Source organism: Notolepis coatsorum, assembly GCF_963971535.1.
Source record: "Notolepis coatsorum genome assembly, chromosome: 4".
Taxonomy (NCBI): Eukaryota; Metazoa; Chordata; class Actinopteri; order Aulopiformes; family Paralepididae; genus Notolepis; species Notolepis coatsorum.
The window spans coordinates 32,968,811-32,982,850 of record NC_140168.1 but is presented as its reverse complement, the minus strand read 5'-3'; the positions used below and the strand labels follow the sequence as shown (position 1 = coordinate 32,982,850).

The 14,040-nt window shown below is 42.9% G+C and overlaps 1 protein-coding gene across 1 annotated transcript in view; it reads left to right on the top strand.

Moving 5' to 3' along the window:
- The first annotated feature begins 226 nt into the window (after nt 1-226).
- tent4a (terminal nucleotidyltransferase 4A) overlaps nt 227-14,040 on the top strand; it is a 45,323-nt gene continuing 31,509 nt past the window's right edge. The window contains exons 1-5 of the mRNA XM_084312799.1: nt 227-1,421; nt 3,908-4,031; nt 8,110-8,156; nt 8,260-8,380; nt 12,465-12,572. Of these exons, the coding sequence (XP_084168925.1) occupies nt 487-1,421; nt 3,908-4,031; nt 8,110-8,156; nt 8,260-8,380; nt 12,465-12,572 (1,335 nt within the window). The 5' untranslated portion in view covers nt 227-486. The remainder of the gene's footprint in view (nt 1,422-3,907; nt 4,032-8,109; nt 8,157-8,259; nt 8,381-12,464; nt 12,573-14,040) is intronic.

Here is a 14,040-nt window from a genome sequence, read left to right as displayed (position 1 = left end):
ATATTTGTCAAATGAAATTCTAATATTTATTATAGTGTGTGTGTGACTGTGTGCAATGAATCACCCGGCCAGCGGAGAGAGCTAGAGGGGTGAAAGCAGGGAGAGTGGGCGGCGGGGCGGGCCGGGGAGGATGTGTGTTCACGACAGTAATTTAAAAATCCCACTCGGTACACATGCGCATCGGTTTGAAGAGAATACGCCATATTGAATTCCCGTAGGAATCTGCTAGCATTTTTCCAGCTAGCGGTGTGTGTAAAGAAGAAGGACCACCATATCAAATGGTCCTAATTCGGTTCGGCGTGGTAGTAGTAGTATAGCGTTTCACATTTCGTAAACTCGGGCGTTGTAACCTTTAAAAAAAGCGTATCTTGTTCCCCGGTCCTGGAGGAAATCGGGTGGTTTTTATTTAAAACGGGGCACCGCCGCTGATTTTACTTGGAAGAAGAAGAGAGAGAGGGGGGCTGCTGCCAAAAAAAGAGAAGTTGAATGGATCCGAGGGTGGCTTGGATTCAGCCCGAACAGAAAGGACCTGCGAACGCCTTATGGATGCAAGTGTGGGAGATCTCCCAGAGAGCGCGACACCACTCCTCCGGCCAGCAGCAGCAGCATCACCACCACAATCAGATCCATAATCAATGCGTGGTGAATTATCCGGCGTTGGACGTTTTTAAAAATGTCGCGGCCGCGGCGGCGGCATCATCCAACAAGACCTTTTGCAGCAGCAACGTGAACGTTAACACTGGTCTGAGCAGCAGCAGCCACCACCACCATCACAGCATCACTACTAGTAACGTTACTACTAGTATTCACGGCACCGCGATCGCGAACGGGAACGGGACGAACCCGTTGACTCCGTCTGCGACGAGGAACAACGCGAACGGCGGCAGCACCGGAGGAGCGGCGGATTCGTCGTCGCGATTATTCGAGCCTCAGCCGCCGCCGGGGGGGAAGATGCCCCACCAGAAGACGGGATCATCCGTGTCCTCCTGCTCCTCCTCGTCCTCCTCGGGGACGGAGAGTCCGCCTTCGTTATTATTACTAGAGAGGACTATTGGGAATGTAGTAACGGTGATGGGGAATAACATGAACAAGAACGTCGTCGGAGGTGCTGCCAACCTGCTCTTTAGCTTCAGTGACAGCATCATGCACAATAACGCCAACCATTACCACCAGCAGCACCAGCAGCAGCCGGACCCGGGACCGTTCCCACAGAGCTGCAGTGTGAAACGGGTCCAGGCTCTGCCCTCCTCCGCGGCGCCGCCTCTGAACCACCACAGCCACCACCACCCGGGCCGCAGGAAAAGCGACAACAAGGCGAGCACCTATGGGATGAATTACCTGCTCTCGAACTGCACTAATGGCAACTACGCGAGCATCTGGACGCCGTGGAAGACGAGGCGATACAGCCCCGGTGTCAGTGGGTGAGAGGAGGATGCTGCTTTTTTAATACGAATTTTGCTACAGCTATAGCTAAAATGTCAGTCACCCGTTCACCTCTTTTGGTGGCTTAATAAACGATAGTTTCCGATCCCTATCCTAGCGAACATTGTCTTTTTTTGCGAGATGTTTCTGAGCATCTAGACATGCTGCTAGCGTCCGAGCTACAGGCTAAGCTATCTGGGTACAAGCTAGTAGCTCTAAGTTAGCCTCGTAGCTAGTGACTTAGCCATGGGGTTTCATTGCACACTCTGGTTAGGAGGCTAACGTTAGCACACACGTCCATTATTACTGACGTTACCCAGCAGGGCATGTGACCAGAGGGTTGGGTAACTTATGGTTTTGGTTAAGTAACTTACAACTTAGGGGCGGTTCAACTCCATTCAACTCTGGATCCATCCTCGTATGATGTACTAGTATTATGCAAGGCATGTGCTAAGCAAAATGGCCCAACTACTAAAGGCTCAATGACCTGGGAATAAATCCAGTCATATCTTTTTATTATTCTTTATACACATACACAGCTTAACATGTGTATGCTCATGCACAACATTAGTTGTATATGGAATGCACACTGAAACTCGTGTCATGACTCGCATTTAAGGACATTGATTTCTAGCTGGATAGTTTATGGCCTTGCCATGGGATCAGTGCAGAACCCACTGCTAAACCCATCTCACCCCATGCAGTCACACTCAAGCGTAGTACATAGTAGTAACGCTACTCTTCTTGTCATATGGGAACCCACCAGGACCCGGCCTGCTGTGATCCATTGTGGGTTTTACACCCCTAGTTTAAGAAACCCGGCACTCGTATTTGTTGGAATAACGTTTGTCAGAACTTTTAGGTAATAGTAAAGCTGTTTCTATAACGTGTGACTGTTACATTTCTATAAGGTGTGCACCCAGAAAATGTTACTGCTGCTGTCTACCTAATCTCTTTTAGTGTATTTACTATATATATATATATATATACACATATAATTTATATATATTTTTTTGTATTCCCTGTGAAGCATTAGGCTATCTGTATGGCATGCCAGACTGAGGTTTGGACAAGCTCTATCAGTGATTATTAATAACAAAACTGACATACAGCATAGTGTTGTTTAAATTAATGCTAAAACAATTAGTGGTACTCTCCAAATGAAATCCCAATACATAGTAGACACACATTTGAGGTGTATGCCAGATGCTGTTGTACATGTATAATATACACAGTTATTATTATTAGTCCTTTAGGTTCTGACAGAAGCCCTCTTTTAAAAGTCCCAATAGAGGAAGCTCCAAATGTGTTGCATGAACTTGTGATATTTGTAATGGTGGGTTGCACCCGTCTGGGAATTTTCTGTGCAAGAATTTGGTGTTGGTCGGGAGGTCAGTCTTGAGCTTACAGTTCCCAACCCTTTCCACCTTCTATGTTTTGGTCCAATAAAAGGGGTGAAATCGCTTTCATGTCGTCTGGGCCAATCGCCTTCATCCAATTTTCAAACGCATTCCTTTTTATTTGAATTTCGCTGCCTACCCTTAGGGGGCGCCCTTGCAACCTGGTTGCTTTTAACTTGCATAAGATATTTTGAAGCACTTTGATTGTGTCAAATACAGGCAGGAGTTTCACAAGGATGATTTAGTTGCCTCTAAATTGTCACTATCTCCATGATTAGCCATTATTAACTTTTGTCCCTAGTTGAATTATCGGTGTGACTGTCACTGTAATTGATAATAAGTGAGGGTGAAATTGCTTGATAATGTTTCTGCCAGCGCCTCAAGACTGTCACGGTGTGCGCATGGGCTAATGGTCCACTGCAACAGACACTACTCCATACAACACACGCCTGGTGATTACTCCTTGATCAGTGTTCTTTTAAAAACGGCTAAAGAACAATTGGTCACAATAAATTAGATTTAAAAAGGGTGGCTTCAACCAGGATTGGCAGTGCTTGTTTTTCTTTTACGGTGCTGGTGGTGGCAGCGGCGGCGGCTGAGTATTAGTAATAATAACCATAGCCATGATGAGCCTTGGACCCTTGGATTGGTTATGCCCAGGCCTGGCCGGCTCCCTGGCAGTGTTTTCACTAAGGAGTGGGCAGACTGGGCACATGGGCTGGCTGCGTTTCCTCCAGGGCCCTGGTAATTGATTGTGACAGTCTCCCTGTTCTGCATTTCATTCTGACATCATGGCGTGCATTCCTCGAAAAATGAATGGCCATGGGGTTGAACAGAGATCCACTGTTCCCAGGCATCTGACTGGTCATAAATGTTTACATTATCCAAATGCCTCTCTGCTGCTGCCACACACAGCGCCTTATCAGCAGTAATCAGACATCTCTCAGGACAACCAGTGATGATATGGGCCTCCGTGATGAATTCAAACCTTTTTTCTTCCTTCCTCTGCATTCCTAGTGGGGAAGTTAATACAAATGTGTTTGTGGCGTTTTTAATAACCATCCGTCTCCCTCCTCTCTGTCCAGACTCCATGAGGAGGTCATGGACTTCTACAACTTCATGTCTCCTCGGCCGGAGGAAGCAGCGATGAGGAAGGAGGTGGTCAATAGGATAGAGATGGTCATCAAGGAGCTCTGGCCCACCGCAGATGTACGCACACGCACACACACACACACACACACACACACCTCTTCCTGGTACTCTTCAAATTCTTGACCTCAGAACTTTTGGATCTTTTAGCTACAGTTTGTGAGGTATAGTCTGCCTTGGCATGCATATGAAGAACAAAAATACAATCCTTGTTTTTTACTGTACATACTTTTAAATTAGTCATAAATCACTGTGAAACAGCATTTTGACACAGCCTTTTGTGCGTGTGTTTTATTATCTATTTAACTTTATTTAATCAAGCAAAGTAATTGAGATAAAAAATAAATAAATAAAATATATTTTACAAGAGCATCCTGACCAAGACAGACAGCAGCACAATTAACAGGGTTGTGGATATAAAATCATACAAGTTACAATAAAATAATAATACTAATAATTCAAATCATCAACATCAGGGTTCCTACAGCAGCAATATAAACCAGTCAAAACATTTGCAGCCAGATGTGTCTCCAAATCATTAAGAATTACTTTTAAGGCATCCAATAAGACCAGCCCCTGAAGTTTCGGGTCATTTAGCAACTTATTCCAAACAGAGGGAGCAGCGACTTAGGCCATGTCCAGACTAAAACTATCTACCTCTCCCTTACCCGCATGTGCAAACTCAGCCAAACATCACCAACCACCGTCGACAACAGATTGACATCTCCCTTAACACAATGGCGCCCAAGCACGGATATATCCGGCTTTCGAATCCACCCGTGTGGACAGAAGCACGGATAAATCCGTGGCAAGTTGTTATTGCTTTTATTCTATATTAATAACCTATTCAAGGTCACCGAGCGGCACTGCAGATGTACCCTACTCTTTGAATTCGACAAAGTGCAATACCGGCCAGATCCTCTTAGGGGCGCTATCGCGATAATGCAGTGTGCCCTGTGGCAGAACGGTGGACTCTTTTTTTAGACTTTTTTTGGAGTTTCCAGTAGCTGGATTCTATATGTGTAGCCTGTACCTTGGATTACGTTTTGCATCGCAGATTTCACCATGCAATAAGGGATTTATCATCAGCCAATGGACATATCGATCTACCAGATGGCGATCGATAACAGGGAAATGCTTGGGGATCCCATCGGTCCACGGTAAGATCTTTTTCACCTAAAGTACATCCCGATCGGGCCTTGTTTTGATAGCCATCCAGGCGTTCGGCCTATGAGGCTAACGCGGTTATTGGTAATCAATAATCAGAAACGACGTTCCCCCCCCCCTTTCATGCATACATGCGTGAGGATCGTGTCGATCATATGCAGTTTGAGTTTTAACTGGAGCGTATCTATAACCGAAATGCCATTGGATTTAACGTTATTAGCCCTGTATCTCGGCTTCCAGGAAATATACTAGACCAAATCTGGTATAACGCTTATATTCACGGCGCTATAAAATGAGAACGTATTGATGACTTTTTTTTCTTTAAGCCATTTTGAAGGGACTGTTTATGGTCTCAATTCACAATGAGAATGGACAGATAGCAATACTATAAAGTAGGGCTGACCCCTATTAATCGATTAGTCGACTAATCGGTCGAAAGGGGCCGTAGTCAACTGGCCAACCTCTTAGTTAGTCGAATATAATATAAAAAAAAATATATATATATATATATATATATTTTTTTTTAATCATTTTTTTCAAAAGAAAAGAGGCATAGAAGTGTGGCTAACGCTAATGGCACGCATACCAGAGGCTAACTACCTACGAAAACGGGCACAGAGGCACTGAAAGAGGATTTCACCCATCTAATGAACACACTATACTAGACAAATATCAAGATGTATCCATCAGTGGACCAATTGCATGCTTTTGCAGAGGACAAGAAGCCTTCAGTCGACTCCTTCAGACATTAAGCACCCCCCACAGCCCAAATGGAATGATAAAAAAAAAATTATACTTTTTTTTTAAGTCGACCAATAGTCTACTAACGGCAAATTTTGGCCAATCCTAGTCGACCATCCAAATCCTTAGTCGGGGACAGCCCTACTATAAAGTATAGATTTAGCTCTACAAACAGCCCCACGTCTGTTTACATTTCCCGGTCCTCTTGAGATTAATTAGACTCATCCCAGTGGCCGCGATTGTGTTAACAGTGTTACAGAGCTTGATCAGGCTTTTACAGATAAATGTACTTTTTCTGAAAACCCAAGTAGTAGCCAAGCATACTGTTCCATAGCATACCTCTTCAGTTGATCATGACAAATCCTCTCTTACCTTGACAATTAAAAAGCCTCCATAATTTAGTAAATAGTTTTCCCATATTAGCTAAATAATTAGCGTCACATAGCTGGCCTTTTTCTGAAAACCCAAGCACATATTGTTCCATAGCATACGCCTTCAGTTGATCATGACAAATCCTCTCTTACATTGACTATTAAAAAGCCTCCATAATTTAGTAAATAAAGCTGTAGTCAGCCAGCTAGCATTGATGCTATTCAGAATGCTATCCACATTAGCTAAATAGCTAACCAACTAAATACAATAGACAGACAATACAGACAACGTTTGCTAGTCGAAATGACTGGACACACACGGACAAGTTAAACATCAAATCAATTAATTTATTCCAACAGGTAGTTTGAGCCGCGGTCTCTCTCTCCACTCCCGAATGTACGTTGCGCCGTGTCTCTGGAAAACTAGGTCAGCTCAAAAGCACAAAACCGGACGGCACAACAACGCTTCCGGTCGGGGATTTTCAAAATAAAAGAGTATAAAACAGGAAAGAAATTTATTTTGTAAATGTTTGGCACGCACTTATTATCTTGAGACGTTTTCGTTTTTACGGAAACCTTAAAACGAAACGAAAACGAAAAAGATCAAAATCGTTTTAGTTTGGACAAGGCCTTAAACACCCTTTGAACCAATTCAGTACAGGCTTTAGGGACAGATAGTAGCCGGTAGTAGGTAGATGGTAATAAGTCCTGGGAGTGAAGGTAATAACTTCTTGTACTTTTCGGAGGGATGTAGATCCATAGGTAAGATGGAAGCAAACCAATAATATCCTTATATATACAAATATACCAATGGTTAAGTCTACTGGTGGACAAGGCAGAGCAATGGTGAGTAAGGGCTTTGAAATGTGTAATAATTAAACCTCAGTGACTCCATGGTAGACAGTATCCAGCGCATGTAGGCATTGTGAAGATGCATGCACTGTATATAACATCACCAGAGTCCAGCACAGACATAAAAGTGACAGCAACAAGTCTCCTTTTGACCTAGAAGGAAAAGCAAGACTTGTTTCTGAAACAAAAACCCAATTTCAACTTTTTTTCACCAGTTGCTGAATGTGAGGCTTAAAAGAGAGAGACTCATCAATTATGATTCCTAGATATTTGTACATGTGCGTACACCCATAGTGCCGTATAAGGTTCTCTAACTGACGGACAAGCATTATTATTAAACAGGCGTTTAAGAACATAATATCTCTGTAATTTAGAATTTTGAGAGATGTATTCCAGACAGGGGAAAAGTGAAGGAATTTAGTGAGTTCTATAGGAAGGCTGTGGCATATTAGCTCAAATCTGGCACATTTACATTGATGTGGAAACTGAAGATGTTCATTAATGTGCACTGTCCCTGGGTACAAAATGAATAAACAAACTTATAATACACTTTATACAGGAATCTACCTGAATGTATTTTACAGCTGGTTTCACACTTATTCCTTGCATCAGATGGTGGTTATCAGTGGAGACCGTTTGTTCCTTAACAGCTTCTCAGAACTGAAAACAAACAAACCAGGATGGAATTAGGCCTGAACACATTTGGTCTCAGAAAGTCACGGGTAATTTTACATCCGGGCCAGTGTGGGAACCCTAACTTGACAACTTTGCCATTCATATTTTTTTTAATTACGGTTGAATGATTTAGCTTCAAATAGTTCTCCCTCCTAAGGGGTACATTGTTTCATTAAAATATGAGAGGTCAAGAAATTGAAGGGAGAGAGAATACCTCATTTTAGCACACGTCATTCCTGTCATTGTAATCAATAAATTGGATCTATATGAAAACCACATTGACCTTGATTCAAATGTAGCTCACATAATCTTGTTTTTTGTGTTCTTTTCAGGTCCAGATATTCGGCAGCTTTAGCACTGGGCTCTACCTCCCAACAAGGTATGGCCCACTGTCGACGAGTCTAATGAATTCGATAGGATTTTGTGGTGGTGTTGTTTTTTTTCACCAGTGTTTTAATGTTGTAACTTTGTTTTCCTCTTAGTGACATTGACCTGGTTGTGTTTGGGAAGTGGGAGCGTCCCCCACTGCAAGAGCTGGAACAAGCCCTCCGGAAACACAACGTGGCAGAGCCGTACTCCATCAAAGTGCTGGACAAGGCTACGGTGAGTAGCGGCCACCAGACCACATGCTTGATTAGTACCCGGTTTTTTTTGGGCACCTTTGTTAGGTGCTTGTCAGCTCCATGCCTCATATAGTACCCGTTTATGGACACCTCTGATAGGTACCTGCCAGCTCCGTGCCAAGAACATAAAGTCCCCATGAAATGGCATCGAGAACATAATTTAGCTTCCGCTAATTGACGCGCTTCCAAATGAACCCGGCTGTTCCAGGAGGAACTTTGTTTGAACGTTTACCAAAGATGACGGCGAAATGTCGAGTGACATTGATGTTGGCCTTCACTCTTGTTGTTGTTGATGAACCAACGATGGGAGTGAGATTATTTAAAAAATCAATGATCATGTTTTATTGGATGGATATTTTTATCTATGCCCTCAAGTGCAGGATAGGTCAATGACCAAATGTTTTTAAAGACATTTGATCTGACGCGATCAAGGAATTCAAAGCATTGCATTTCCATATTACACACAGTGTAATAAGGAAGTGATTTTCTTGTATATCTGAAATTAAGTACCTTGCACATACCAGGGTTCCTAGGGGTATGGGGAACCCGGAAAAGCCATGGTATTTTATCAACACAAACATGTAGGAACCCTGATATACACTTGTATGCGTTTCACCAGAGGCATCAGAACCAGAGCCAAAAAAAATCTGTTGACACTTGCAGGATTTATTTCTAAATGCCAGATATTGGACCTCATTCACCAACATTGTCGTACGTTTCCTCTTACGACAACCTCATTGGAAGTTCGTAAGAGAAAACCTTAATACCATAAAACCTTAGTAACGGCAGTTACCCCCGGATTCATCATGCTTGGATAGGTTCTCTTAAGTTGCCAAAATGATCGCAGCTGTGATCCCCTGAATGAAGTACGTCACTCATTCTCAAACTGGAAGCGTGTTCTCGTACACCTGAATTTGCATACAGACACGCCCCGCCAGCTCCTTATAAGACCAGGGCCATGTGCAAAACGGTAGCGAGAGGATCAGCATCTGTAATGTACTGACCCCTGTATTCAACAGGTAGCGCGGAAGCGATTTGCGACGGATTTGCTTCAAATGTATAGTCATCATACAGCACACTATAGCTATAGTGGAATAGACTATTAATATTCCATATTTATACCGTATTGTTGCATGCTCCTGGCCACCTGCCTCAGCGCACGCACACACACATACTGTATAGCCTACGTGTGTAATGAATGAACATATTATTCGAATGACTTGTTTGATTAGGAGATCGCAGATACCAGTCTGTCCGACTTACGACTGCTCCTAAATCCTGCACTTAGATACGAGCGAATCCCAGAGGAGGGGCCGTTCGTGAATCCCAAAATCGGCCCGAAAAGGTCTTAATTGGAGCTACGATGAAATTTGGTCTTAACTTTTGTCTTAAGTCCGTTGGTGAATGAGACCCATTGACCTGATACTGACTATCACTATTCAGAAGTCAGGGTAAGCCATTTGCTTGCAGGGATATAACCTGGGACCTTGCAGTTTAGGAACAGTCTCTCTAACAGCTCCCCTGCTGCCCCTGGTTTTCTCAGTCCAAAATAAAAGTCTAGAAGGTCACTCAGAGAGATGACTGCACCTGCACGCTGCAGTTTCCCACCTCAATATGGATCTCAATGGACAATGGTGGAAATGAATACAAAATAAAATAGTTGTCATTGAGCAATTAGAAAATATGTTGTTTGCTAGCAGCCGGTATATCATCCCGACCTCGTGCCATCACTGTCTTTTGAAGGCCGTCCTGGGCTGAGGTTTTAAACTAGTGTTGGGTACCGTTTACATTTGATCTCCCAACTAAGGCTGAGACCACTTATCGATTGATCGGTAACTGTGTGAAATCAATAAGTGGCGTCACAATCGATTTCTTTGCAGGTAAAAAAGAAAAAAATTATTATTTAACATTAGTTCGTGTGTGTGTGTGTCACGTGCACTCACTGTAGTTTTTGCGATGCTTTAGTTGGCCCACGACAGCGAGTCGTGCTGAGCGCGCTGCCAGTAGCGATCAGGAAGATGCCTCTGAAGTGTGGCAACATTTAGAGAAGTTGGAGGGCAATACATTTGTTGTTTGCAACGTATGTAAAGCGAAACTACTGTTTTCAGGTAACACTACCAATTTACGCGATCATTTAAAAAATATTATAATAATTATTCAAACAAATTATTATTTTTTTTAAATCGATATTTATCTATAATTTTGTCCCGATTTATCGATTCTTCCAAATGGCATATCGTCTCAGCCTTACTCCCAACCTTTTTTAAATCAAATCAAATCAAATCAAAAAAAAAATTAAGGCCCGACAACACACGTTAATGTCCCCATGGGCCGTACATTTCTTCTTTAAACAAGTCAAGAAGAAACATCACAATAAGTCTAGAACAAAAACAAGAACACCATAAGGTCAAAAAAATATTAAATAAATGCAAAAAATAAAATAAATGCAACACTCCCAGACATACCCCACGCGAAGGTAAGGAAAAACTCACTAATACCTAGCAATAGGAGGGGGTTAGAGAGTTCCCATGTTTGTAGTGGGCGGAGATGGAGCAATAAATACAAGTAGTGAGCATATGCATACATGGTGACAGTAGAATCATAGTATATAAGAAAATTGTGAAGACAGAGACCGAGGTTAAAAGGTTCTCCTATGTCTGCAGAAAAGCAGACAAGGGAGCAAATAGACATCCTAACTAAACTAGACAGATTAATCTAAGGGTCAGGCCCCGACCAGGTGAGATCAGGGTAGGTTGAAGGAGAGAGAGAAAAGATGGGTCTTAAGCAGGGATTTAAAAGCTTCGACAGAGCATGCATGTATACATTTATAATGCATTATTTAAAAAAAAATCAACATTATCAGGCCATCCTCAGTAAATATTATCAAACTCCTTTGACCTAATCTGGTCTTTCCAAAGACTCAAGAGATGGGACAGTAATATACTGTACATATTACACACAACACACATACACAGAGAGAGAGAGGGAGGGAGGGAGAGACTTGGGCTCACTGTTAGAGCTCCGTGAAAATGAAACTTAACTCGCCAAGAGTAAATGAAACTTAACTCGCCAAGGGTAACTGAAACTTAACTTGCCCAGAGTATTTCCCTGCTGTGAGCGCCTCCAGGGTTAGTTGGACTGTTTTGGGCTATTTGCATAATTTTCTACCTGGGCGGGTCTTAATCTACCTTTCTCTCAAGGTACCGAAATTTGGCACCGATTGACCTTACGTGAATCGGTACTCGGTAGTACCGACGTGATTCGACCAGTACCCTTAAAAGTAACTAGTTCCCCATTGACATCATATGAATCTTGCAAGGAATCCATTGATGCCAAACACGACACACTAGATTACCGGGAAATGGGCTAAATATTGTTCCAAAGTAGCGGCGTCTTTACCAGGACACCTCCGACCCCTAGAGCACAATTATGAGACGTGCCCCCCCCCCCCCCCCCTTAGTACAGGTGGTAATCAGAGAACCGATGCCATTAACGTAAATTACTGTTCCCTCGCAATGTCATGTAGCGCACCTCGGCTCATCAATTGGTTTTACAAACACAAACCAGGAAACGCACAAAGGTATGTTGAAGAAACATGAGTAGATTTGCGCCTCATTCCCCCGATGCACACAATTACACAAACAACAAAAAGTTGAAGAGGGTTAATTGTGCTGAGCTGAAGTGAAGCATGCCTCTGGCAACGTACGGATCCCTGCACATCCCGACGTGCGTAACCAGAGTGGTTTTTAGCAGCTGGGGGCAGCTTTTGTGTTGTTAATCTTGCAATTGACAGCAGGATAATGCCGTTCAAGGATGATTTAGGGAGATGCAGAGAAAGGCGACGCTTAGTCTGGCACGGCCAGACCTCCCTCCGCACCACATTGTCACTGCCAGCGCAGGAGAACCCCGCTAGACAGGCGTACATGATTCGCACATGCGCTTCGACTAAATGTCGAACATCCGTGACTGAGTGGGTGAGTGACCACAATTTGCCACACAGTCCTGCATTAAGTGACTATTAACGTTGACCTGTCAGTGTTTGTGTCTCCCCCCCCCCCTCTCAGGTACCCATCATCAAGCTAACCGACCAGGAGACAGAGGTGAAAGTAGACATCAGTTTCAACGTGGAGTCGGGGGTCAAGGCCGCACGCTTCATCAAAGACTACGTCAAGGTGAGACACGACGCCAACTGGATCCTCCATAGTGTGGTGTTGTCATCAATGGCACTTTGTCACAAGTCACTTACGGTAGCATTCATGAGGGATTGAATGAATAATACAGGATGTTATATATATATATATATATATATATATATATATATATATATATATATATATATATATAACTTTTGAAAGCCAGTGTACTTTTCCCATCTTGAAGTCGCTGTCTCATTTGCTAAATGAACTTGGAATGGACCCCGACGGCGTTGCTCAGAGCATAATCACTTCTCAGCTTGAATCAGGTCTCTGTGTTGATGAAGGTCATACGCTGCCCAGACTGCTCTCTACTCTGTGCAAGTGGTTTGCCATTGTTGTGTCAGCGTGCCTCTCAAAAGTGGATTTTTTTTTTTTAAACTTACATTTTTATTAACATTTATAGACAAACAACACTTACACAAAAATGGAACCCATAATACAACATTGTTAAACTGACATAATTAATAATGTACAAAAAATATTATACAATTGTAATACCCAAAAAAATAAAAAATTAAATCAGAAAATGCTAACTAAGTCAAAAGTGTGTGACATGGGTTCAGAGACCCTCCTTGAACCTCTTTCCTCCTTTACCCTTCGCCCTCTTGTGATGCATTTGGTTCTTCCTCTGTGATGTCGTTTTCGTTCACCTTGTAATCCTCCCACTTTCCCCATCTTTCTCCAAATTTCTCTTCCTGTAACCTCAGCATGTGTGTTATCCTCTCCATATCCTGTATCTCCTCCACAAAAGTGGAACTTTGCCTGTTTTTAAGTGACAGTTTATTGACCGTGAAGATAACGCGTACCATAGTCAAATTCCAGGTATCTACTTCCCTGTCAATAACACAGGATTTCTTCTTTTCATGCATTTGTGCTGATGTATTTTCAGGAATGCATGTTGCAGCTTGTCACAGCTTCCTAGTCTAGAAAACAAGCATGCGATGTCTGCATGCATGCGACTGCGTGCGTGTGTGTGTTAGGGAATTCCAGGTAGTACTAGTGGATCCAGGAACAGTTTCAGTTGAATGGCAAAAAAAAACACTCTACTGAAACTGTTCGATGACAGTTGATGTTGCTCAAAGGTCGATCTCGAGTGCTCCTGTACGGTCTTGTCATTAGAAAGGTCATCTCTGGCTCGTGTCATCACATGCTGTAATCCCCCCACAGTCGCTGAATCACCCACCCTAGGCCTCCGCTTAGAACACATATTTGTAGTCATGTCAACCATGATATGGTGAACTCTTTTTGAATATAAAAACATACATATACCTGCATATACTTGTGATACTTCCCTTTTGTGCCTGGGATTTGCTATTGCTGTTGGCAGACATTTTCAGAGCTTGAGAAGAGGGTTACCTCACTGCATGCCTGTGAAAACTGAGAAGGCATAGCCCATATTCGCTGGTGGTTGAGATCCGATGCTGAAAATGGAAACGAGATGGGA